The sequence below is a fragment of the Saccoglossus kowalevskii genome, chromosome 22, assembly GCF_978046115.1.
Source record: "Saccoglossus kowalevskii chromosome 22, keSacKowa6.1, whole genome shotgun sequence".
Lineage (NCBI taxonomy): Eukaryota > Metazoa > Hemichordata > Enteropneusta > Harrimaniidae > Saccoglossus > Saccoglossus kowalevskii.
The window spans coordinates 28,122,566-28,146,943 of record NC_140662.1 but is presented as its reverse complement, the minus strand read 5'-3'; the positions used below and the strand labels follow the sequence as shown (position 1 = coordinate 28,146,943).

Sequence of the window (24,378 nt, the reverse complement as noted above, 5' to 3'; positions counted from 1 at the left end):
TGCTGAGTTTCGGTCCCAAGCATCTATCGGGACTGAGATCGAGTTCTTTTCGGCACGTGCCGACTCAGTCCCGACCGTTCACACACAATTTTCGGCACGTGCCGACTCGGTCCCGAGTCTCGGCACGTGCCGAGATCTCTAACGTGAACGCCACTAATGACTACGGTAAATCTTAGACTCTATTTTAGGCATCAGGAATGATTGAAATGTCCGAAAATGACGCCAAAATACACCTTAAAAGTCCTATTTTATTTTTTTCTAAATCCCATCCCGAATTTACGGCAGAATCTGGTCCCTAAAATAAGGGACACGTGAGCTTTGATTCTAACCGGATATATTGCACTGGGTCGGGGAGATACAAACTTTCCGATCATTCGCAAGTTTTGCTAGGTGGTGCGAGACAGCTTTGTTTGCAACCGGAAGAACTCCGTTTAATTCAATGAAGCAAACAACTGACAATGCTAAAATAAATTGCAGAGGTACGCTAAATTAATTGAATACTAAAATATGTTTGGATAATTAGAGTACTAGCACATTAGCACGTATGGTCCGGTTAGACTTAAAATACACCACGAATATTCACTTTTGAGATATAATTTTTGGTATATGTTAATTCTTGGATATTTCATCTTCGTCGTCCTGTACTTCGTTTAGTAATTAGAACTTCCCAGTTTGCGCAAAAAGGCGAGTTTCGCGATTTCCGCATCGAAAATGCCTTTGCTTCATTATTTGCTGAGGGACGAACGCTTAGGTATGTGCTCTGTAAATTGCAGCACATGGACCTAAAAACGTTAGGTAATCAAACAAATATTACGTTGTGCTAAAGTCCAAAAAGTACGTCCAAGGTCTGCATTTTTTCATAAGCATAAAAATGATTTACTACCTCGCTTATTGTGACACCCCCAAATCAATTGATTTCCATTCCCCTCAAGAGTCAAAATGGTATGTGCCTCCATTGTACGCCAAGACTCGAAACAGTCTTTTTTTGACTGGCGTGTTCATTTGCCTTCAATAACGTTTCAGTGGCTGTCGCTGTCGTACTCTGAGTCTTGCGGATAACATTTTGGTTCAAATTCACGTAGCTGTCGATGAGAAAACTCCGACAATTTTTCAACTAAAGCTAATTTGCATAACAATGTTTTTCCCTTGGTGGCCATATTGGACACCGCTTACAACTAGGGAAATTCACTCGCATTAAATTGCGTTCGCCGTGATAGGCAAAAATGGGCAAAAATTTACCAGTGAGCAAAGTAGCCAAAATAAAAAGCATGATCATTTGAACACTGCTATTACAAAACTGGTATGAGGTAATACATTTGGGGCAAAAGTTTTAAAAATCAGTTTTTGGATGTTGCAATGGCAGTGGTGGGTCTAGCTGCAGTTCTGTAGCTCGCTTGGTTTCGCTGTCGGTTATTTTGTTCGGCGTGGTGTTAACGCGAAACCAGGGAGCTACAGTTCCATCCTATGCGAGTTACCATATTTTACCGACCAATTTCGGACCATCGCCCTCAAAATAATTGATGAAATAGTTTCGGGACCCATCGTCAGTAGAAAAGTAGAAACTTGAGGCGAAAATAGTGAAAAAAAAACGGCTGTTACGGCCCGACCTGAGGTCGGTAAAATATGGTAACTCGCATAGGATGGAACTGTAGCTCCCTGGTTTCGCGTTAACACCACGACGAACAAAATAACCGACAGCGAAACCAAGCGAGCTACAGAACTGCAGCTATGGTGGGTCAGGATTTTGTTCCAATCAGTGACGGTACGACCTACCTGTCAAGTATGAACAAAATCAGACGAGCCAAAAAAATCACAAGAGTTAGAAGCCGTTGCTGGTGAAAAGTTGCCCCAACTTTGGGGTAAATTTTCTCGGTAATGAAAATGGGCCCGGTATAGTACGAAGTTTGCAAAAACCATTCAGTCTTTAGAAGTCACTTAATTTATTACTAGGACATATTCTGCTGTTACATTTATTATTTCCAACCGTTTTAGTATTTTCTAGAATGAAGGCAGCATTTACAGTTCATTCAAAGTTCAAAGTTGGGATTACGTTGATACAGCGTAACAAGTCGGCGCCGGTGATCTCTTACCAGTGCGCAAAGTAGCCAAAATAAAAAGCATGATCATTTGAACACTGCTATTACAAAACTGGTAGAAGGTAATAAATTTGGGGCGAAAGTATTCAAAAATCAGTTTGTGGTTGTTGCAATGGCAGTGGTGGGACAGAATTTTTTTCCAATCAGTGACGGTACGACCTACCTGTCAAGTATGAACAAAATCAGCCAAGCCAAAAAAATCACAGGAGTTAAAAGCCGTTGCTGGTGAAAAGTTACCCCAACTTTGGACACAGGGGCCTGACGATCTATTCGTCTCAATGCGTGGACGTCTATGGGACCGAGCGACTATGTCCCGGTACAGGACCTTGTCCTTGCTCAAAATAATAGAAATTATAGAATTAAAACAGTTTAGTAATGTAAAGCAAGCATATGTTATTAAATTTAATCATCACGCTTCGAAACCACGAAAATCACTAATACTTGTTTCCGGCTGATCAGCTTGCTCTATATATAAGACAAGGGAGGAAACAAAATGTGCACATATTTTTCTAGCTGCCGAAAATCATACCTCAATATACAAAATACCTTGTCCAAACCAGTTACGAGTGCTTATAAGACATTGAACTAACGCAAAATGTTGTCCGATTACATATAAATCATATATTTTTCCAGATTTTACGCATTTATGACGAAATTTGATAATTTCTATTCTCTGTGATACCAGCCTTCAAGTTGTGTCAATCTGCCCATGCGTTCGCGCCCTCAAACGCCAGGACTGCATTTCCTTTCTTTGCTGCCAGAGTTTGAAATTCTCAACTCCTGTTTGATATTTCAACTAAATCGAGAAAGACAGGTAAGACAATATAGAATTTTGTATAAATGATTATGCATAGTTGAGAATTGTATTTTTTGGCGGAATGTAAGGATTTACGCGTTTCCAACGATCTGATGGTGTAACATCAGTAGACGAAAGCTGGAAAACCAATGAGCAAAAGTTGGGATGGACATTCGCCTTATAGTCCTAACGTCATACTGTAGATTCCAACGCGGAACAACTGTCTTCAGCCCATGTCCACCGCGTCGGCTTTCAAAAAGAGAGAACCGTCGGGTAAGTGTTTCAAATGTGTTGAGAATCTGAATAACGTTTTGTAGAGACCATATAGTTATGTTATTTAAGATGTACTAGTGGCAATGACGTGACGCGGAAACCGATGCGTCGGTCAAACAGGAAATCACGCTGCACTCACACGCAATTGTTTTTAATTACGCTGTCTAAAAGTTTCTGAATTGTTTTGTGCTTGACGTTGGCTTCACACTTATGTGATCTTTTCTTGCAATTTTATCTGCGTAATAATTTAGGTAACAAATTTGGGATTAATATGCATCTTTCTTTTAGAAGGAGTTGTTTTATTGTTTTTTTCCCGTTAATATTCTGTTTTTGTAGATTAGTTTATTTTTATTACTTTCTTATTAGTGTATTAATATAAGGTTATTACGAAGATACCTCAAAGTATGCACGAAGACAGTACAGCGGCACTATCGACCGACGCACATCATGGGAATGCCGAAATCCAAAAAGTTTAGAACAGAATCAGCGAACTTCTTTGTCCGGTCCGGTCAAATCCTGGTGGCAGCCATGTTTGTTTTTATTATTATAGGACACTTACGCGCGAATTATTCCATATTTGGAATTCACATTTCCTAATATGGTAGTATGAAAATACCCCGTAAAATACCGCAAAATTACGGCACGCTGTAACTTATGGCGTTACAGTGACAGATGTATACTAATACTGTATACTTTTACTATTATCTGTAACCATTGCCACTACCTAAGTAAGTAAGTGTTAATAGATAAATAAGTTGAAAAAATAAATGGGTAATTAATATTATGCGCCCACATATATTTTAATGTGGTGTCGTAAATATGACAATCGCGATAACTCGAATCGACATAGACATAGAGATCGTGGAGAGTTCCATGGCAATAGATGTCGGCACTTCAAATGACTTTGTCGACCACAGTACGTGTGACTGTGATTGTGCAATACACAGTTAATCGCGGCGGCGATCATCTGCGTATACGGGATATATTTCGTATTTAACTCAACCCTGTACGATAAACTTGATAATATGTGTTTTTATGGTCCACTCTTCGTCGAGAAACAAATACATAAGCGGCAATTCAGTCAAATACCAGAAAAAATTAACTAAGAAATGTGCCTTATATCATATATGTTGAGTGACTGTGATCAAACTGACGACCGTATTAGCATCAGCCGGAACGCAATCCCCTGCCATAGAGAGCGCTTGTTATAGGTCACGTGACAATTTGTAAACCGTCAGCTACACAATTACATACTTACGATAAGCCTGAAAAAACTGTTATTTTAAACACCGCAGTCTGAGGAGAAAAAATATGTTCTGCCATGTATGATGAAATATAGTTTTTATGTGATAAACTATGTCTTTGATTCGGATCAGCAATAGTTTTTGAATCGCAACGCTTCACTTTCCTCGTCATTAGGAGCGAGGAAAATTTAAAACAGGTTCACAAAGCGAGTTTTTATTATTCATTAGACAATATCTACGCACGTAGATGGTGTAGCATGATGAGTATCGAAAGCTGAACGTGTCAATACTGGGCTCGACTTTCTTCTTAAAAATCGCTCTTTATTGAAAAAAAATGCGATACTTCCGAATTTATGAGTGTAAAATGTCACATCTTCGTTTTTTGTACCCCGGATTTCGATTTGAGACCGTGATCCATGATTAGTGTACTTTTACTTTCACTTGATGTACTATCATGAGATTCATTTGTCTTTTTTTTACTGATTTGGCTTTGTTGTTTAGCGTACTTATCAGCCGACTAGTCATTTGTTGTGTTGTCAGTCATTTGGTTTGCGTTCTTGTACTTGAAAAATTCCGTACACGACATTTATAAACATATCTACATTTGGATATGTTATTTCCACTTTACATAACATGCCCTTTTCTGATCCGGAATAATTTTATGGGAGTTGAAAACCGTGTTTTTATGCAATGTTTTATATTTGTTTGGGTAGTAATATGTGGAAAACGAAATATTTTTCAACTGCACTTTGCTTTAAATTCTTTGCTCAAGCAGTCATGTTCATTGTTCTAGTAAATCGCCAGTGTTTAAAAAGAATACGTAGTAACATAAATTTATTTAATTTCATTCAATAAAACGTCGCCAACTATGTAAATATACACAAGTTCAAATCAATCTTTAGTCTGTCGTTTAACTCCATGGTTTAGGATTAGAATAAATGACATTAAAAATGATTCTGATTTGTATACACAAGTCATCACTCACTGGGACGCCTAATTCTTAAAAAAACTAAAATCATTCAAGTCTCTTACTTCGCACTTTCACTCTAACAACCTTTAAAAGAACAAGTAAACTTTTGGTGAACAGTCCAATGGACGGATTTTTTCCCAGCAAATAATTTTTAAATAGTAAGACTGGGAGATGTGGCAATGACTCGGTCAAAATAATGATACCATGTGTTCAACTGCTCATAGGTTTATAATATACTTATACCAAGAAATTCAAAAGTAAGAAAAAAAGTGGTAGTATGTACAGCACACACTGCACTGTGTACGTTTACGCAGAGGTGAAGACGAATAAAGCAAAATAAACTGAAACTCACAACGTGGTCTCGATCGAAACATGACAATAAGTTTGGTAAGCAATGCTGCTCTATTTGATAGAAGGCTAGATTAAATTCGGCGAGAAGACGGCCAATATTGGGAAATTATGAGACCGCTTGACAAACAAGTCGCTCTATGTCAATTCCGTCAGACAGGGAGAAAGTGGCCTTTCGAGCTCGTCAGGGCAAAGGTTAAAATCGCAACGCCCGTTGCATTAATATTTTAAACTATGATTTCAATTCTTGTCCTCATCAAAACAGAAAATGAAAAAGTGTTTGTATCAAAAGTGCTACACCTTTAAAACGCCAAATGTTTTGTTTTTAAAGGTGGACATGTAGGTCACTGTAAATTGCATGATATTATATTTTATCTAACACCAATGTGAACTCGATAAATTTGCGACCTACATGTTCGTTCATCACGCAAAAATAAAAATAAAAAAATACCGCAGGAAATGACCACATCACTTCTGCATATATATATAACAAAAAAACATGCTTTCGCGTCGTTTGTGGTGCTACTCAAATCTAGTAATCGCGCCAAATAACAGCTCTTTGTATGTCTTTTGTGGCCACGGTGGTATATAGTGGTTATTTTTGGATACCAGTATTGACATTTTATCGACACAGAAGAGCTATGGTTCTTCCCATAGACTTACGTGACACAAACATGCGACGCCAAATTGTATCGCAAATAAAAGTCGATAAAAGCAAAATAATTGTTCATATCGTCCTATGTTAAACTTTTACCAGAGTAAAAACCGTGATCAGTTTGATATTTTTCCGGAATTTAGTGATCCGGGTCGCATGTAACTCATGTCGCATGTACTTTCTTCAGGTCGAACGAGATTAATATGACGTCACTGGAGTAGGTATTCCTTCATCATTTTTACGTGGCTCTTCTGCGTGGATATATATCAAAAAAATAACAACTTTAAGAACACCAATGTATCAGATATGTTTAAAATATCATTACAAAGTTATGACCACGACGTACGACCGTTCAACCATCGAATTTTGCAAGCTCTTACTTTATCAGTGAGTGAGAGATTGTGAGAGATTTTTGAAATTGTCTCAAAAATAAGTTCTTGCATTACAAAAATACTTGTCATGGCTGTTATCGAAATGTACTGATGATAACGTATAGTCCCCAAAGTTGCATTCCCACATTTTTATACAGAGCATCTCCCACTTATTATTGTTGTTATCATCGTGGATATAATCAGTTGGTATGGCAACAACTCCTGATATATATATTGGAACACTGAAGCTAACCTTCGCCAAATGTCGTAGTGTATAATCACCAAATCCAACATACTTGTTATTATCATTAAAAGCCCCAGTTCAGTTTACTTTAAGGTAGCAGGACAGACTTTTTGCTGGAAACATGTTGGTGGTTGTGACCAGAACAATAATGGTCAAAATCTATCAACACCTATACATTTATAGAAAGTATTTACCCTGAAATTCTCGAAAAACACTGTTTTATGCAGACTGTGTTTGTTTTATTGTCACGTGACTATAAAGCTATACGGACACGTCTAGTGTTATTCTTGCTGTCAAACGAATATGTTATGAAGTATAAATGAGTAGTTTTTATAACTATTGGTTCCATCATTTCTAAAATGATAACTGTTTCTTTACAGTTTTTAGTGTCACTGCAAGGTCACGTCTGATTTTCGGACGCTGTTTTATAAAATACATGGCAGATTCTTACAAAAATAAAATACGACTTGAAAGCTTATGTTCTCCCAACCTGAAAAAATAAAACGGTTACATTGTAGTGCTATTTACTAAGCTATTTGGATTTCAGCAAACTGAAGTTGTCCAGAATCGAAAATGGCGAAATCTGTGTATTTTAGGCAGGGTTATCTCTTGTTTTAAAACTCGCAGTCAGTTGAATTAACGATAAATAAATAATAATTTGATGCGTTACAATGAAAATATCCGCTCATATTATGATGCACAGTCTTCACGATCCGTATCATAAATCTAAAGCCCCTGCTTATGGTGCGTACACGACGTTTTATATTTACTAAAAAAATATTACCAGATACTGTAAAACCAATTATTTTCTCCGGCATTTAAACTATTTTGATGTTTCGGGCAATTTGTTGATGTTCATGTAGGTCTGCATTTTACTGCGAGCAAGCAGTCATTATTTCGATTTCAGACCCTGACATAAAACCGTTCTCTGTATGGCATGATTGGGCAGCCCACCCCAATCTCGGTGGTAGACACACACAGATACTGGCATTGTACCAATAAAGTGCATTGTACCAGATATGTTTGATGACCATATTTTCTTCAGTTTATTCAGTGCAATCCATGATTTGGCTTTTCTTGCGTTTGTGTCTTTTTCAGTACTGAAATCAGGTTGGAGTCCCGATACACATTGTTAGTCCTTGTTCGGACGTAGTCCGAAAACGGGGACTTATGTTTTGCCCTGTGTGCATCCGTGCGTCCGTGCGTCCGTGATCACCTGTATCTCGAACATGCATGGACCGATTAAGTTCAAACTTCACTCATACATCACACATTATATGGGACATATGCACATGCATTTTTTTCATGATCCGATTAACGATAGTCGAATAGCGGCCATTTTAAGGCCGAAAATACATCAAAATCGCACATTTTCACCATTCCGGACCCGGATCTCAGTTATGCATGGACGGATTTTGTTCAAATTTGGTACATACATTAAACATAATGGGACCTTGATGCACGTCATTTTTTTTTTTTTTTTGGATCGGGTTTGAAATGGCCGACTGGCGGCCATTTTGTTTTAAAAAATTCAGTTCTGGATACGTATCTGAGACATGCCTGGATTGATCGAGTTCAAACTTCACACACACAAGGTACATCATGTCACAAATATGTATGTGCACTTGTTTCATGATCTCATTAACGATAGCCAAATGGCGGCCGCTTTAAGGCCGAAAATGCATTGAAATCGCACATTTTCACCATTCCGGACCCGGATCTCAGTTATGCATGGACGGATTTTGTTCAAATTTGGTGCATACATTAAACATAATAGGACCTTGATGCACGTCTTTTTTTTCTGATCAAGTTCGAAATAGCCGACTGGCGGCCATTTTGTTTTAAAGAATTCAGTTCTGGATCCAGATCTGAGACATGTCTGGATTGATCAAGTTCAAACTTCACACACACATGGTATCATGTCACAAATAGATATGTGCATTTGTTTCATGATCCGCTTAACAATAGCTGAATGATGGCCATTTTAAGGCCGAAAATGCATCAAAATCACGTATTTTCACAATTCCGGAACCGGATCTCAGTCATGCATGGATGGATTTTGTTCAGATTTAGTACAATGTGTTGTACATATGCAGGTGCATTTCGGATGGTCTGAGATTTCGGTCATGATCTGCTTTGAATGTATATGTCACTAAAATATGAACGGAACGGGGACGTGTCATTGACAATGACTTGTTTTTCTTAAAAAGAAAAGCATGAACATACCGCTTAGTGGTGGCGCTGTTCAAATGCGCATTGTCATATGCGCAGAATAGTTGCTAGGTGAACGCCATTTTGTTGCTGTGTTGACATCGGTCACTGTACCGTAAAATCAGCGACCAAATCAATATCGACGTGTTTCTTGGTCTGGAAATCATTTTATTTAAAAATGTATGAAGACGAAGATGGCTCGGAAGAGCTGCCTAGAAGCTCTTTCTCCATTTACGTGGCAGAAGGTGATGTTTTGTTCAAACAAGGCGAATATAAAAAAGCTTTGGATAGTTACAACACGGTAAGCTTATATAGTGCCAGATTTGTTCAACGTTCCTTCAAATATAACATTAATAACATGTCCCTCAATTGGTCTGATTTTACCCCTCTGGTCAGTTATATTATATCTCACACCTTTAATTAAAAAATCGTTTTGTCCAGACAACTAATAAAGTTATTTGTGCTGTGTTGTGATTGGTGCCTTTAGTTGCAGTTCTATTTTACGGTCGAGGGATCCTTTCAATTTCCTATTTTCGCTCGTAACAACAGAATCCAATCAATAAACGAATTAAAGCTGCCTTTGTATTCATGAAGTTGATTATAATAATCGATCCTGACATTAGTGAATGAATATTTTATGAAACTTGAGGGCAGAACGCGTTGCCTGCCAACGAGAAGCGAGACCGCCATATTGGTTTGCTGTCACAACAACATAGCAAGTCCCTGTGATATTCGGCGTTTTACTGCTCGACTCTAATTTTGATCGCGATGACAGGCTACGGAGAAGAAAACTTCGAACAAATGCCCAGGGAGGAATTAGAGAAACTGTTCCAATCTTATCTTGGTGAAGCAGAAAACCATGTTCGAAAGAGAGACTTCTATAGGGCATTGGATAGTTATGAACTGGTAATCTGCGTTTGTATTTTAAAATTGAAAGTGTTTTTCCACTAAAATGTAATAGCTGTAGATGCCTGGTTCCGATGTTTAAGAATTACTTGTCATTATCTATGTAGTTCTTTTCTATCTTGCTATAAAAATACTAGTACTATTGGGTAAATATTCCTATGCCCTACCTCATACATTATAATATTTGAGTTGTCAGATCTTAAATTTAACATTTTTATTTTTCACAGGCTTTGGAGATCGAACCCTCTGACAAAGGATGCCTTGTAGCTAGATCCAAGTGTTACCTACAGCTTGGGGATTCTCAGGCTGCCCTCAGAGATGCAGAATCAGCTCTGTCCGAAGACAAGGAATTCATCAAGGGGCTTTACCAGAAAGCAGAGGCACTCTACCAGATGGGTGATTTTGAGATGGCATTAGTGTTTTATCACCGGGGTCATAAACTGAGGACGGAATTAGAGGAATTCAGACTTGGTATTCAGAAAGCACAAGAAGCCATTGATAATTCTGTTGGAAGTAGGTTTTTATTTCATAATTCACTGATTGATGCAACTTTGATAACCTTACAAGTACCGGGGGTACCTCTATTCTGCTAGCCAGGTCTGGTTTGTAGAGAGATTGCTATACAGCCCTGTCATGTAGTCACAAATATGGAATGTTTCTGTGGCAATTATATATATACTGTATTTGCTCCATTAGAAGTGCATCTCCATTGGAAATGCACATACACCCAAAATCACATTATTACTGAATCGTTAAACCATAGAAACACCTGTAATTTATGTAAGCATATACACTTCTAATTGAGCAAATACAATTGTTTGGATGGTTAGTACTACTATGATCAAAAAACAGTAACCACGGGTGTCTAAAAGTATATACTGATTTCATTTGTGAAGTTACAGAGCCACAAATTGCTTCCATACATGTTGCCGCTCTGATCTTTTACGAATGCTATACATTTTTACACCACATTTTTTTCTATAATTTCTTTTTATTTGGGACATACCGGTAATAAACCATTATCTACAGAACATAATCTGAATTAAAAAATTAATATAGGTTTATTTGTTGAAAGTTGACTTTGGTGTTATGGCTTGCTGACAGGAGGACTACAACCCATATGTATTTCTCATGTAAAGTGTTATTTGATGTAATTTCCTGAATATATACATGTACTACTTGTTCTATACTGATTCAACTGTGACTGAAAATGTTGCTATATTTTCATTTTGGGATCGTATTAGTATAATATTTCAAACAAATCATTGATTTTATGATGATGGATGCTGTCAGTAATGTCAGAGCAGGGTTTTAATCTGAAACTTTACATATCAAGTCTAGTATTACTGAGGCATTGTTTTGAAAGGTGGTTTTAGCAAATGGAAATAGCATAGAAAATATCAAAGAGTACCTAGGCAAACTCATCCAATTGTCTTCAATGCCGCCGTGAAGTTAATTAAAACCCTGGAAGCATTTTGTACAGTTAATAGTTGAACTCGTATGTGTGATAAGACATTAGGCTGATTTCCAATTTTCCAATAATCTGATATAGATCACACCACGGTAGGGGAATATATATGTATACATATGCTACATGTAAGTTAAATTTAAAAAACACTACAAATTTCTGATATTTTGATGGGTGAAAGATTCCTTCAAATGAAGACAATAATAGATGGGACAAAACACCAATTGAACAGTTACATTTGAAATTCTGCAAAAAAATACTAGGTGTGAGTAAATTCTCCTCAAATGCAGCATGCAGAGCTGAACTTGGTAAATTCCCATTACTTATAGATATTCAGGAAAATCTTATTAAATACTGGTATCATATTAGTGCCTTACCAGACAGTAATATTACAAAACAAGCCTTTGAAGAACAAAAACAACAAAATTTAAATTGGTTTACATCAGTAAAAAACATGGTCTCCGAAAATATTACAAACTTGTCCTCGTCTGTCATACCTCAAAAATTACCACACAGTAAAATAAAAAACATACGAAACAACATCCAACAAAGGTATGTAGAGTTCTGGAAGTTGAGTGTAACAAATGATAATAGAAAACTGAGAACGTATATAAAGTTTAAAGACTCGTACACTTTTGAACCATATTTGCTTTTATGTAATCTGAAACATAAAATCTTATTGACTCGTTTCAGAATAAGCAGTCATGTATTAGAAATTGAGAAGGGTAGACATACCCAACCCAAAATACCTTTAGAAGACAGAATCTGTAAGCAATGTTCCCAGATCAAAATTGAAAATGAAGAACATTTCTTCATGGAATGTCTTAGTACCAAACAGAAAGACAAAAGCTATTTAATAATATCAGTATTCCAGAAGAATTGAAAAGTGATGACCAGATATTTAAATATATTATGAGTTCAAGAGAAGAAGTACTAATAAGACAAGTTGGTGAATACTTATACAAAATATTTGAAATCAGAAATAACAATAACTGACATTTTACTTTTACTTTAGTTTTATATGTATTGTACTTTATTACTAACATTTTATTGCTGTCAACCAATGGAAATTATTTCTAAGGATGCAATAAATTCAATATCAATATCAATAATGAATGAAAAAGCACAAATAAAAATCAAGGGTACATGTATACAGTATATACCAAAATTTGTTGAAACCTTGACTCTAAGTTGACGAATTGTAGCAGTCAAACGTCCCAAACTTGCATCAGCGGATGTGGATGGAGCCGGATCTGTGCCAACCTGTACAATGTTACTTTCCATGGTGTTCAAAATATAGTTGTGAGCAGTAAATTCAAGTGAATTTGAACTCTGAGAAAATCAAAACTAAACTGTTCAAGATGGCTACAAACTAAAGACTGCGTCACACCAAGTCACATGATAAACGAACAAGATTCATGTCGTAAACACTGTTTAATGCATACTCAATAAACATGTATTTAATATAAAGGGCTTTTAAGACAAGCAAGTTTTGTTGACTGTCACAAAATATTCATCATCACCAATACCATCAAAATATCAAATCATGTAAACAGATAGCTGCTAAAGAGTATACAGTAATTCACTGTCACATCTCCATTAATTTTTTCAGGTCCAGCCAAAGTAAAATTAGAAAACAAAGGTGATCTATCATTCTTCTACAAACAAGATGAGGTAAGTTGAACCATGTATTATTTCTGTATTGCACATTTTTTCCATACCACTTGGAGTAACCAGTGTAGAATTAAAATCTCCTAAATTTGAATTTTACAACATGTTTCAATTCATAAAGAATCTATTCTTTGATATTTGAAGGCAACTTTCAACTTCAAAATTAAAGTCAATTCTGTTTTGTTCAATTTAAATTTGATCTGATTTATTAAAATTACTAATATATATTTTTTAAGTAGTTTAAAGAAGAAAATGTTTGAAAACATGCCTGAACTATTTATTGACTAGTGAGGTGTGATATGGAATGAAATAGAAAATGCTTTATGCTCATTTAATATATACCCTAAATATTTCTCTTTTGGTTATAAAATAGTACAGCTAAAGAATGTATATTGTTTAGTTGAATATATCAATATTTATAACTATAAAGATTCACTGTTTTTATAGTTTATTTGAATAATTTGTGGGTCTTGTCATAGACACAATACAGTAGATTCACTGTACATACAGCTGGATATATGCTGTGTTTCTTTGATGCACACCATGAATTCAATTTGATTTGTTAATGAATTTAAATAAATTGATTCTACAAATAATTGAAACAAATTAAAATAAGCCAAATGCTATAAATTGTGTAATTTCCCCCAACAAATTTGATTTGCTTGTAGTATTTGCAATCCTGAGTGTTATATTATTTACATTCTGATCAAATATAGGAATATTTGAAGAATAAATCTTACCAATAAGACTGTGACAGAGACATAGACATAAGTGGATATGTGTGTATGAAAACACAAAATTTGCTGCATCATTGCTGTTTAGTGTCTATGTTCATGCATGCTCACTTCTTTCTCTCTGAGTTAAATTTAAAATAATTTTGCTACCCACTGATAGCATGGTATTATCTCTCTGTCATGTAGAGGTACCGGTAGTTGAACCGTATTCCTGTTTTTTCAAGGTTCTTAACTATAATTTTAAACTCCCTCTCTGCACGTTTTTGTAACTTAATCATTCAAATAAGAATGTGCATGAATTTATAATTAATTTAAAGTGGGGATAAAAATTAGGAATCAATTCTAAAGAATTGAATCATTTCTCACAAATTAAACAAAATACACCCAAAGATTGTCAAGCCAGTTGAGGAGGAACCAGACCAACAGCAGCAACAACAGCAACAAACAACTCGTCAAAAACAGCAGCAGCAGCAACAACGTCCCAAAATAACAAGGCCAGGGATGCGGGTAAGACGTTCAGATGTCACCCATATACCGATGCATGGTTTGGGTGCCACCGGTCTTCCTGATCTGATCCTGCAGTTATCCGCTTCCGACCCCAAATGACTTCCATATTCCCATCCTTGAATATCCGTATCCACTCATGACATACATGTAAATCCCATTCAAATCTTGGAATGTAAACCCCATTCCAGAGTTTCCATGTGATATGCAATCTACTTACCATATTACCCCCCGGTACATATTTATTATAAGCACATTTCCAATAGAATAGTCTAAGCCACGAATCTAACCTCAGCTGACTTAATATCTAATCTCATGATTATCAGCTGTTGTTCAGCTTAGGCATACATAGGCTTATATGGCAAGTACATTGCTATATATTTTATCGTATATAGCGGTATCCTGAATTTCTCTGGTTTACCAGGGCAGGGTCCTTCCACTGTTGATTGGCACTGATCTGGCATTGACAGTGCCTTTTCACACCATTACTCAGTTTTTTTATTGTTACTCGAGTTGTTGTTGTACCGGTATATCAGCCATGTAAATTAGATTGTAAATGAGCAAGTTTAGGAAAATCCTGTTTCAAAAGTATGTTACTATGCATTTTAAAAATAAAGAACAGCATGATATATTCAAGATGGTTGACATGCTGCTGAATGAAGTGAATCACCAAACATATTTCACTGTTTTGCCTTGTTCTGGGCTTGACCAGGAATGTTAATAAATGTATTAAAACACCATATAGAATACACCTAGACAGGATGTATTGGTAGATGTCCTGACTACCATAGTGTATTCTTGTGATAACCTTATACATGTACATTATCTGCTGCCAATAATATATTATTTTCTAAATTCAGACATTGTATAAAAAATTGCACAGTGCAGGTTTACATTCCTGAATCATGCAATGATAAGATGTACTTTTTACATATCACTTATAGAAACAACCCAAAGGGAAAGCCAAACCAGGCTACAGCAAACCAGCTGCTAAGCAGGATGATCGTGGCAAACAAAAGGATAGACGACAGAAAAGTCAGACTTCAGATAAGACTTGTAAACAGTTGTTAGGTGAACTCTACTCAGACAAAGAATATTTAGAGAGGCTTCTTAAAGATAACGGTAAGCTGTTAATTAATTTTTTCAAAAATATCAGTATTTAAATGTGGTCAAAGTTTTTATGGTAATGCCAAATTGACATCCAAATTCCTAGTTTCTTAATTTAATTTTTGAACTAAAAATATTCTGGGTCAAAATTGCTGGTTTTTCTTAATGCTCAGTTGTAGTGAATTTTATACTCTTTTATGTCCATTTGGTGTCAGTGTCCATGAATATAGTCGATTACTATTACAAATACCAATAAAAAATAAATGTATTTCATTTCATTTCTAAATTCTCATAACCTGTTTCTGTCTTTATCTAAGTGTATATTCTATGGTTTCAAATTAAGAGACAATATTATTTCTAATATTGATTAAGATGGCATGATCATTCCTTTGTTTTTGTGAACTTTTTGTTGTATATAAGGCCAAGGGCCTACAATACTGTAATAGAATATTATATATATAATATATATAATATGTAGAATATAGTAGTTGATGATACAGTTGAAGAATGCATCTACCTTATTTTCTTTATTACCGGTAGAAGCAAATGTTCAATAGAACCCACATAACATAAAGTTAACATTGTTTTAATGTTTTTGCAATCATTAAGACACACCTGTCATGTTATTTTATGCTGTAATTGTCAATGTGTCACTTTTTAGCATAATGCCTGTATATTTATAATAAGATATTGATTCATAATCTTGTTCTTATTATTTCATCCTAATTTTCAGACCTTACCAATCAAGACACGGAAAGTGGACAGAAAATATACGATCTAGTCAATGATGGCCTTCATTACTTAGACACAAGGACAGATTTCTGGAGACAACAGAAACCGATGTATGCCAGGAAGCGGGATAAAGAGGAAGGGAAAGGAAAATCTAAAGACAAACAAAAGCCATCAAATCCTACTTCTTACGTACTTAAAAAGTTAGATGAAGTTGATGAAGGTAAGTATTGTTTGAAAAGATGTCAAGTTACAATGAAAACCTGCAAGTAAGGCAGTGATTTTGAAATCCTACATAGAACATGCCCTGTATTTGTGTTTCACTCCCCAATTATATACACATAGTACAATCAAGATTTCTTCAAATGCAACCTGGATTATTCGGTGAAATCTGATAATTTGTTGATGTTGACAAAAAACATATGCTGAATTGAAATTTTTTATAAATAATTTATTTTGACATGCATTGTTTTCATCACTCATATATCAAATAAACAAAAGAATACACTCAGTCACACTTATTTTACTTTTTATTTACTCAACTTTCGTTTACTTACTTTTTTTTAGTTATTAATTATTAACTCTATCTATATCAAACACTGCATTGCTTTAAGCTAGTGATCAGTTAAATAAATCTTTTTTCATTGAGTTTTTATTTTGATAAATTATTAAATTATTAAATCATTAAATGCATAGAAACATTCACTTTTTTCAGAAGTTGTTCAGATTATTAAAGGGTGATGGTCTTTGCACAATTGTGTTCAATATGGGTCCCATAGCAGTGTATACAATGTGTGTAAACACACACGCTTCACAACCACTGTCTTTTAATCACATTGAAATTACATTCAAATAATAATAATTCCATAGATCATTAGCTTACTATCTATTTAGACCTAGAATAGAATAGAATAGAATAGAATAGAATAGAAGCACTATAAATGATGAGCACTATTAAATGCTGTATTACATATGTACTATAATTACAGCACTAGCGGAAGGCAGGCCTGAAGATGCACTTAAATTATCACAACAGACAATGTCTACAGTTAAAAAGCTGAATGAAGAGGACTTATCTGAGAGCAGCAAACCTGATGTTATGGGTAATCTACACAGTTGTATGGGCAATGCTTATTTAGATATGGGTAAGATGGATCAAGCATTGGACCATCACAGGAAAGACTTAGACATTGCAGAGAAAAAGTGAGTACAGAAACATTCTATGTCATTACTTTATGACATGTACCATATAAGGTGATAAAATGGAGTCAATACAAAGCTATTTACAAGATTCTACTCTAACTTAACACCTAATAGTTGGCATGTTTGTTGATAGGATTTTTCTACATAAATTCTGTCTTTCATTTATGCTTCAACTCAACTGTGATAATGTGTTATATGTACAGGAATATGTTGCACAGAACAGTAATTAGTATACCTAAAAATCTTTATGCTTCAACTCAACTGTGATAATGTGTTATATGTACAGGAATATGTTGCACAGAGCAGTAATTAGTATACCTAAAAATCTTTATGCTTCAACTCAACTGTGATAATGTGTTATATGTACAGGAATATGTTGCACAGAACAGTAATTAGTATACCTAAAAATCTTTATGCTTCAACTCAACTGTGATAATGTGTTATATGTACAGGAATATGTTGCACAGAACAGTAATTAGTATACCTAAAAATCTTTATGCTTCAACTCAACTGTGATAATGTGTTATATGTACAGGAATATGTTGCACAGAGCAGTAATTAGTATACCTAAAAATCTTTATGCTTCAACTCAACTGTGATAATGTGTTATATGTACAGGAATATGTTGCACAGAGCAGTAATTAGTATACCTAAAAATCTTTATGCTTCAACTCAACTGTGATAATGTGTTATATGTACAGGAATATGTTGCACAGAACAGTAATTAGTATACCTAAAAATCTTTATGCTTCAACTCAACTGTGATAATGTGTTATATGTACAGGAATATGTTGCACAGAACAGTAATTAGTATACCTAAAAATCTTTATGCTTCAACTCAACTGTGATAATGTGTTATATGTACAGGAATATGTTGCACAGAACAGTAATTAGTATACCTAAAAATCCTTATATTTTATTTTTGAGATGCAATAGAGTTCTTGAAAAGTTAGTATAAGATGTTGGATGACAGCTTTTCATGCCAATATTTTAGTATTTTTCTTTTAACCTTTTCACAACCAGTTCCCTCTTGTCATCACAACTTCAAAAAATAGTCCCGTTTATATTCTGCACTTTATGAAGATTGGGACAAGCACAGCCACACTTTTTTAGTTGAAAATACACTGAAATGTTATCTGTTTGCTCTAAAATCAGGGCTCATTTCAATAATATTGAAGAAAAAAAAGTGCAGTAAAATTTGGGGCGAGAAAGTCTGGTGGTGGAAAAGTTAGGTTCTTTTCTAATTTTGGACCAAAACATAATTCCCCATTGCTGCCTTCTTTTTCTATGCTCAAGTCTTTTCTTTAATTTCTTTGTTTTTTTGGACCAAATGTAATTATTCAACAACCTTTTACTGCATATTCAGGTATTACAGGTATTCATTGCCAAAACTGTCTTGTTATATTGAATAAATATTGACTATTATCATTATATTGTCATTAAAATTAATATCTGAATAATCAATTCTATGATTACAGTGATTTGAGTGATGCCCAATCGCGTGCGCTGGACAACTTAGGTCGTGTCTATGCCAGAATTGGTAGATTCCAAGAGGCCATCGATGCGTGGGAAAAGAAACTTCCTCTCAGCAAAGCACCACTGGAAAGTACTTGGCTTTACCATGAAATTGGTAGATGTTATTTAGAAATAGACAAGTTTGAACAGGCACACGAATATGGTGAAAAGAGCATGAGTGCTGCTCAGGAGGCAGAAGACGATACTTGGCAACTTAATGCTAGTGTACTGATTGCACAGTCTGAAGGTATGATTTTTTTTATTACAAGGGCATCTCCAATATTAGCTCACAAACTGAATCATTAAAAGATGTATTTGCTCTATTAGAAGCGTATCTCCAAAAGAAGTGAAACCATAAATCACATTTATGGATCTTAAAAACACCTCTGTAATTTACATAAGCACATGCTACATGAGCAGATGTGCTTTTTGACTATATAAAAACACATCAATTACACAAATACATTTGCTATCCTTAATGCATTCCAAACACCCAAATAGCCTTAACACAAATATCTCTTATGTATTTTTGAACCACTATGTTTCTGTGGCAATCGGTTAAAGTGTGTGTATCACAATTCTGGTATTAAATTGTTGATTTAGTGGGTTTTTGTCAGTGATTTATGTTTTTAGTCACAATCAGGTGACTAGCAGGAATACACAGTACTTGTATGGTCAAAACAAAACAACACACATGACAAAAGTTGAGTTTCAAAGCGTTAACCTTATGCTGCTGAGTAATTATGTAGCCCATGTTCTGTGGCTAATTTAAAAAGGCAATTGTTACTAATACTTGATTATCCCATAATACAATGTATCAATGATGTCATTGTATAGGTGCATCTCCTCAATTAAAAATTTGTTGTGTCACAATAACCCTTTCATGTATGTATTACAGTTAAACTTGGAGATTTGCAGGCAGCGATAGATTCCTTTGAACGTTCACTAGAGATGGCCAAACTCCAAGGAGATGAAGCTGCGCAGCAAGCCATCACCAAGGCGATAGAAGATGTCAACAACAAGATTGTTGAAGGAATCAAAGAAGGTGATGAAGATGAAAATAAAGAAGTTGACGAATCGGAGGAGCATCAAGGTGGATACAGATGATGAGACGCTATTCAAAAATAACTGCCATTCTGTTTAATTCTGCTAGTTCCTTAGAGTGTTACTAACAATTAGCTCAACAGTTTGGAATGGAATCTCCCACATCAAAACAAAACTAATTTTGTGTTTTGCTCACTAACTGTTTGCACAGATGCTTTACTGCATGTTTGCTGCTTACTCACAAATCACTTGCTTTGATAACACCAATGATTCACCTACACCAAATGACAGAATTCTTGCATGTGTATTTTATATACCTTCACCAAGTGCTAGCAGAAAAAACAGAGTGACAGCTATTTATGAATAGTGCTGTCAGGTTAATTGTACATCCAACCAAATATCAGTTATGCTCTATGTCGATTCCACCTCGTACATTTTAGTGTTGTTTCATATTTTTGTGTTAACTGTGTGTTATTGTTAGTCCCCGTTCGGACGTAGTCCGAAAACGGGGACTTATGTTTTGCCCTGTGTGCGTCCGTGCATCTGTGCGTCCGTGATCACCTTTATCTCGAACATGCATGGACCAATTAAGTTCAAACTTCACTCATACATCACACATTATATGGGACATATGCACATGCATTTTTTTCATGATCCGATTAACGATAGCCGAATAGCGGCCATTTTAAGGCTGAAAATGCATCAAAATCGCACATTTTCACCATTCCGGACCCGGATCTCAGTTATGCATGGACAGATTTTGTTCAAATTTGGTACATACATTAAACATAATAGGACCTTGATGTACGTCATTTTTTTTTGGATCGGGCTTGAAATGGCCGACCGGCGGCCATTTTGTTTTAAAGAATTCAGTTCTGGATTCGTATCTGAGACATGCCTGGATTGATAGAGTTCAAACTTCACACACACAAGGTACATCATGTCACAAATATGTATGTGCATTTGTTTCATGATCTCATTAACGATAGCCAAATGGCGGCCGCTTTAAGGCCGAAAATGCATTGAAATCGCACATTTTCACCATTCCGGACCCGAATCTCAGTTATGCATTGACGGATTTTGTTCAAATTTGGTACATACATTAAACATGATAGGACCTTGATGCACGTCATTTTTTTTTTTCGGATCAAGTTCGAAATGGCCGACTGGCGGCTATTTTGTTTTAAAGAATTCAGTTCTGGATCCGTATCCGAGACATGTCTGGATTGATCAAGTTCAAACTTCACACACACATAGTACATCATGTCACAAATAGATATGTGCATTTGTTTCATGATCCGCTTAACAATAGCTGAATGATGGCCATTTTAAGGCCGAAAATGCATCAAAATCACGTATTTTCACAATTCCGGAACCGGATCTCAGTCATGCATGGATGGATTTTGTTCAGATTTAGTGCATATATTAAACATAATATAAGCTTGATGCATACCAATTTTTCTTCGGATCAAGTTCAAAATGGCCAACTGGCGGCCATTTTGTTTTAAAGAATTTAGTTTTCGATCCATATCTCAGACATGCCTGGACAGATCAAGTTCAAACTTCACATACACATCATATCATACATATGCTTGTGCATTTGGGCCAGTCCTTTTAAGGTCAAAAATTCACAAAAATTGCACATTTTCACCATACTGGAACTGAATCTTAGTCATGCATGGGCAAATTTAGTTTAAATTTTTTTTCTGATTGTGTTGAAAATGGCTGACTGGTGGCTATTTTGTTTTACTGAATGCAGTTCAACATGAAATATGAACGGAACGGGGACGTGTCATTGACAATGACTTGTTTTGATCTAGATTACTAACAAGAAGACAAGTGTTCAGAGTGAGTGTGAAGGTAGTGAGTGTACGTAGATGGGCGTTTGTGTTACAGCGCTTAAACCAGGGTATCTATAGGGACCGAATAGTGTTTTAGATTTGAGAACTCTGGTTGCTTATCTTCTTGAATGGCCAGTGTGCCTTCTAAATAGACATATTTTGTAAGACAAGTCAATGGTGCAGCATACAATCATACATGGATACAGTGATGTTTTAAAACATCTATGTTATTAAATTTGTAATTTGGTAAAAAGGAGATTATTAATTAGTGTAAAAATGATGGAAATCTTAATCAGGTATCACAATAGTTTAGTTAATTCAGACATTGCGAAGAACCACAACATATATTTAGTCCTCTTTCCATTTTTTTAGAATTCATTTTGACTCAAGACCACTTTAAAATCAGTGATGTTAGAGGGCACACTGATTTTGTAGGATTGATGCAATGAAAATGAATTTACAAGACAACATGCAAGGTTATAAGTCAGAATTCATTTCAGCATACCAACTAGGAAACTCAAAATATTTAGAAATAATATTTTGAAAAACAATAAGACCATGAACTGCAAGTCCTAGTATGAGGGTAGGGATTTGGCATTGGTCTTTAGTAAGACATAAACATTCCTTTATACAAGAATGAGATGAAATAGTATGAATGTTTGCATGTGGCAAAAGAACAAGAATTGAAGATGTTATTCGTTGTGCGTGTATATTTTTGTATGTGGAAAGAGAATGAATGAATGAAACAAACCAGTAAAGTTTATACAGCTACAGTGTTAATGAAGCAAGAAGCATAGTGGACTGTGGTTTATTGGTGTTAAAAAATGTACAAGACTAAAAGCACGAGAAGAACATGATATAACTGTGATATCAATATCTGGAGCTGACTTAATTTTCTTTTTTTTTTACAGAAGATGAAGAAAAAGTTGATGAGGAAAAACCAGTTGAGCAAGCATCAGATGAAAAAGATGAAGATGAGTCTGAAAATAAACCTGAATGGTCAAATTTGGCAAAAGAACAAGTTGATGAGGAGGATTAGTTTTTTGTTGTTGTAAAATATATTTAAAATTTTTTTGTCTCAAATCATCTGATGTTGTTTCTTTATTCTCAATCACATTGTTTGGGACGATGGCATATGAGGTTGGCATTGCTGTGGGGATACAATGCTCTCTCACGTATTTTACATTTGAGATGTCTAGCAATTTTTAATCACTGGAACAAAGTAGCTAGGTAAATCAATAACAAGAATCTCAATTTGAATATACAGTTTTTGCAATGCAGTATTGTCAGTGGTCTGTCTAAACATGAACAAAAGAGGTTAAATTCCAGTAACGCATACTTGTATCTTGCAAACAAATGTTCATCTAAAGCATTATTTCTGTTTGCCTTGCAGAACTTATTACAGTAATCATGACGTGACTTTTGACTGTTCTGTGAAAACTTGTATTTCCGCCCAAAATATGCTTCTCTTCAGACATTGACACAAGAACTCATACTTGTTCCTCGTATATTTTGTCTAGACAGGTTTCCATCTCATTTTAGGGCCATCAGCTTTGAAGATTCCATTCTACAGCAGGGGTGTAATAACAGATACTTCCTCTTATTTTATCCTGTATTCATATTGAAAATTTATTAATTAATACATCTTGTACATATTGCACAATTCACATTTTCAGCATATTTCTCTTAATTTAATCAGAGTTCTGATTATGACTTGTAATTGTTACGTGTTTTGAAAACTCCCTGCGATTGTAACTATATCCCTGTCGCAATAAACTGCTCATAAATTTTTAAAACATTTGTATTTGTCATGTTATTGCTGCCTGTGTATATTACTCGTATTTTTTGTTCCACTAAAATCTTTTGGCTATATTAATAAATTTTTTAGTTACAATTTTGAATGAAAATTTGATTTACTGTATATTGTGACAACATTAGTTACGGTACAGTAATTAAAATGGATATTACCAAAATATATTATTTAATATTTTTAATTGGATACAATTTATATAGTAATTTATCATTACTATGAAAATCATCAATAAACATTTCAACTGTATGCAAATTATATGCTTAGCTTTCGTATAATTTTGCCATCAACTTGAGCTTTTAAAGTATTGTTACTATTGAAGTAAGCCATTTATGGGGATCTCATGGAACCAAAATCTGTACACCCCTTTCACCCCTTGATTACACGAAGAATTGCAGTCAGATGTTGATAAGTCGTTACAATTGGTCAGGCAGTTTGTTTTGAAAGTTACTTTACCTGTTCAAAATATTGGCAACAACGCTGTAATTATCAAAGGCGTGATTGACAGGTCAACAACAACAAAATTAAAATGTAGCAAGGCTTGTTCATTTTGATAGACACCATGGCGACGCTACTAAAATTTAAAACTTCCGTCAGTTGAGTTTCATGACAGTATCGAGGCAACTATTATAGGTCGT

At 35.2% G+C, this 24,378-nt stretch overlaps 1 protein-coding gene across 1 annotated transcript; it reads left to right on the top strand.

Moving 5' to 3' along the window:
- The first annotated feature begins 9,264 nt into the window (after positions 1-9,264).
- Positions 9,265-23,013, top strand: LOC100372889 (outer dynein arm-docking complex subunit 4-like). Its single transcript, XM_002739618.4, has 9 exons — positions 9,265-9,509; positions 10,342-10,627; positions 13,195-13,256; positions 15,436-15,613; positions 16,332-16,550; positions 17,317-17,530; positions 19,009-19,292; positions 19,944-20,138; positions 22,842-23,013. Exons 1-9 carry the CDS (start codon positions 9,387-9,389, stop codon positions 22,967-22,969), a joined length of 1,689 nt encoding a protein of 562 aa, XP_002739664.1. The 5' UTR covers positions 9,265-9,386; the 3' UTR covers positions 22,970-23,013.
- Positions 23,014-24,378: the final 1,365 nt, after the last annotated feature.